General features: G+C 38.0%; 1 protein-coding gene across 1 annotated transcript; it reads right to left on the bottom strand.

Annotated features, from left to right (window-relative positions):
- Nucleotides 1-730: 730 nt before the first annotated feature.
- Nucleotides 731-1,672, bottom strand: LOC118838461 (olfactory receptor 52E4-like). The gene has a single exon (XM_036745771.1). The coding sequence runs from the start codon at nt 1,664-1,666 to the stop codon at nt 731-733; it is 936 nt and encodes a 311-aa protein (XP_036601666.1). The 5' UTR covers nt 1,667-1,672.
- Between the last annotated feature and the right edge of the window lie 1,411 nt (nt 1,673-3,083).

Here is a 3,083-nt window from a genome sequence, read left to right as displayed (position 1 = left end):
AAGTAGAAATAATCTGTAAATGTTTATAACATAAATGTTGTTTATAACATAAATCAAAACATCTCAATACAACTAAGAGAGATGGAGGTGCTAAGGACTGAAAGTTTCAGGAAGGAAAGTTGGTTTACTTCTTCTTATGACTTTTTCTTATTATCATCATTATGGCTCAAAAGGAAGTTTCTTCAAGTCTCAGCTCAAACTTCTCCTCTTTCACAAAGCCTTTCCTGATCCCTCAGAGTTATTACAAAGCAATTTTCCATTTTTAGTGTACTCAGATAAGGTTATGCTTGTTTTGTATGTATTTTGTATTCATTCATCTGTGTGCCCATTTTTTCTCCAGTCAGACTGAAAGTTCCCTTGAAGATAAGAACTGCTTTCTTTTTGTCTTTCTCTTCCCAGGCCTAATACAGGGGTGCCCATGATTAATAAATACTCATACTATTGAAAACTTTTTTAAAGTAGGAACTTTTCTTTATTCTTCCCCAAACTACATTCTAGACTTAGTGTACCATCTGGAAGCCTCACCATGCCACAACTCTGCAACCTGAAAGCTCATTCCAGCCCTGGAATTCATCCATTTGAAGTACCTTCTATCCCTGTGGCCCTTCCTTTTGACTGGTTAGTTCCTTCTAGAATCCCATTTAAGAAAGGTCAGTTATGTTGTATTCTTTTCCCATCAGGCAGAGGATAAAAATAAGAAATTCATTTCTTTATGACACACTAATGGAAATCACTTTTTCTTAAAGACCCTGAGGATCCGTTCTCTGATCTGTTTTGTCCTGATTCCATAGATAACAGGATTGAGTGCAGGTGGAACAACTACATACAGATTAGCCAGGAGGATGTGGATGTAGCCAGGTACCTTTTGGCCAAATCGATGAGTGAGAAAGGAGAAGAAGGCTGGAATGAAGAAGACCAAGATGACACAGATGTGGGAGCCACAAGTATTGAGAGCTTTGAGCTGAGCTTCTCTGGAGGGGAGAAGGAAAACAGCATGGAGGATTTTTAGGTAAGAGATGGCAATAAGAATCACATCCCCAAATAACGTGGCTATAACAATTAATCCAAATAACACGTTAATTTTAATGTTACCACAAGACGAGTGGGCAATACCCATATGCTCACAGTAAGTGTGAGGGATAATACGGTGGCCACAGAAGGGCAGCCTTAGGACGAGAAACACCATGGGAAATATTGAAACAAAACTAAATGTAAACAAACTGGTCATAACAATAGCAATAGTTCTGTTAGTCAGTATCATACTATATCGAAGGGGATGGCAGATGGCAACAAAACAATCAAAAGCCATGGCCATAAGCACAGCAGTTTCCATGGCAGTCAACATATGAATGAAGAACATCTGGGCAACACAGCTCCCAAAACTAACTTCTCTCTGGTTAAGCCAGAAGATACCCAGCATTTTAGGGATGGTGGAGGTGGACAAGCATAGGTCAATTGTAGACAACATGGCTAGAAAATAGAACATTGGCTGGTGGAGGCTGTGTTCAGTCTGAATCACAAAGAGGATGGTGAGATTTCCCAAGAGTGCAATCAGATACACAAAGCAGAAAGGAAAGCCAATCCAGATATGCATTTCTTCCAATCCTGGGATTCCCAGCAAAAGGAAGGATATAGGGTGAAACTGAGTATCATTGGAAAGAAGCATTCTGCTAGTGACTATTTCAGGAGAATGCCACTGAATTGTGCGTCTCTTGTCTGGAAGAGGAAAAAAGAGATTGTATTTTGAGTACGCCAGTATGCATGATGAATATGTTCAATATTTCCTCTCCAAGACTCATACAAAATAAATCCTCTCCCTTTATATGCCTGTCAATGTCTGTCCTTCTGAGAAATGGTAGAGTTGGGACACAGAATGAGGCATACATTTTTTGGAAGTTGTCATTGTGGGATTTGTTTGCTTAATTATTGATATTTTTACAAAGCTTTTTTTCATGTAGAGGATTCGAGAGGAAGAAAAAAAAGGCTTTTTCCAATTAAGAAAAATTAAGAGCTTATAAGTTGAAAGGAAAAATTATTTAATCATTGATGGTAATCTTGGTGTGTACTACAGGAGAGGAGGAATGAACTCAAATGAAACACCAAAACCCCATTCTAGATAAGAAAGTTTTACTTTTCATAAGAAAAAATTTTGTGCAAAATTAAAATCTTCTAAAAGAGGAATAAGCTATCTCATGTGGTAGAAGGTGCCCATTATTGGATGTCTCAAAGTGGAGTTTGCATGAGCAAACACCAGAATTATTGGTGAAGTGTGTGTTCAGGTATAATTTAAATTTGATGAACTCTGAGGTCTTGGTAACTCAAGAGATTTTGTAAGCCTACTTGTCAAAGTCACCAGGTTTTTTTCTGGTTTGGGCAAAAGAAAGTGTTCCACACAATTAGTTGATCATCCAATGATCCCTTTGAAATTTTACAAAGTAAGATGTAGCTGAATTAAATTGCCTAGATCCATGCTAGGTATTAAAATTTTTGTTTGTTTTGACTTTTTGCTTCCCAATGTACCTTTCTGCCTTCTCCAAGCAACTGGAATAGCACTTTTCTCCTCAGACCTAAATGGCAATATCCTTAGGGGGAAGTCTATAAATGTTTTACTGATTGCAAGTCTGTCCCGGCCCAGGAGATTTACAAACCATAATCAGAAGTTTTCTGTACTCCTCTTCTATATATCTTTTGTCCACATTTCCCACCTCCAATTAATACTTGGTTAAACCCTGCTCAGCTGTGCCAGTAGACAGCTGATTCACCTTATCTTTTTTCTTGTTGTTTCTGATTTTCAGGGACAGTTGCTTCTGAACTCAGTCTCCACTAAGTTTAAATAATTTAGCAGAGAACACAGAGCAAGCATAAGTAAGTATTTGAGCCATATAGACACATTGGGCCCAAACATTTCCAGTTCTGGGCTATGTAAAGGGTTCATCAAATTCGGAGGTATCATAATTGTTCAGGATATAACCTAGAACTCGGTCACTCCTATCCCATTTCTTGTTAGATTCTACTACATTCTCTTGAGAGAAAAGAGTTGTGCAGAAAGGCAGGCTAAATTAACTTAGTTAACTTATTGTAGA

Source organism: Trichosurus vulpecula, chromosome 2 (genome assembly GCF_011100635.1).
Source record: "Trichosurus vulpecula isolate mTriVul1 chromosome 2, mTriVul1.pri, whole genome shotgun sequence".
NCBI lineage: Eukaryota > Metazoa > Chordata > Mammalia > Diprotodontia > Phalangeridae > Trichosurus > Trichosurus vulpecula.
This window is presented reverse-complemented; position numbering and strand designations above follow the sequence as displayed.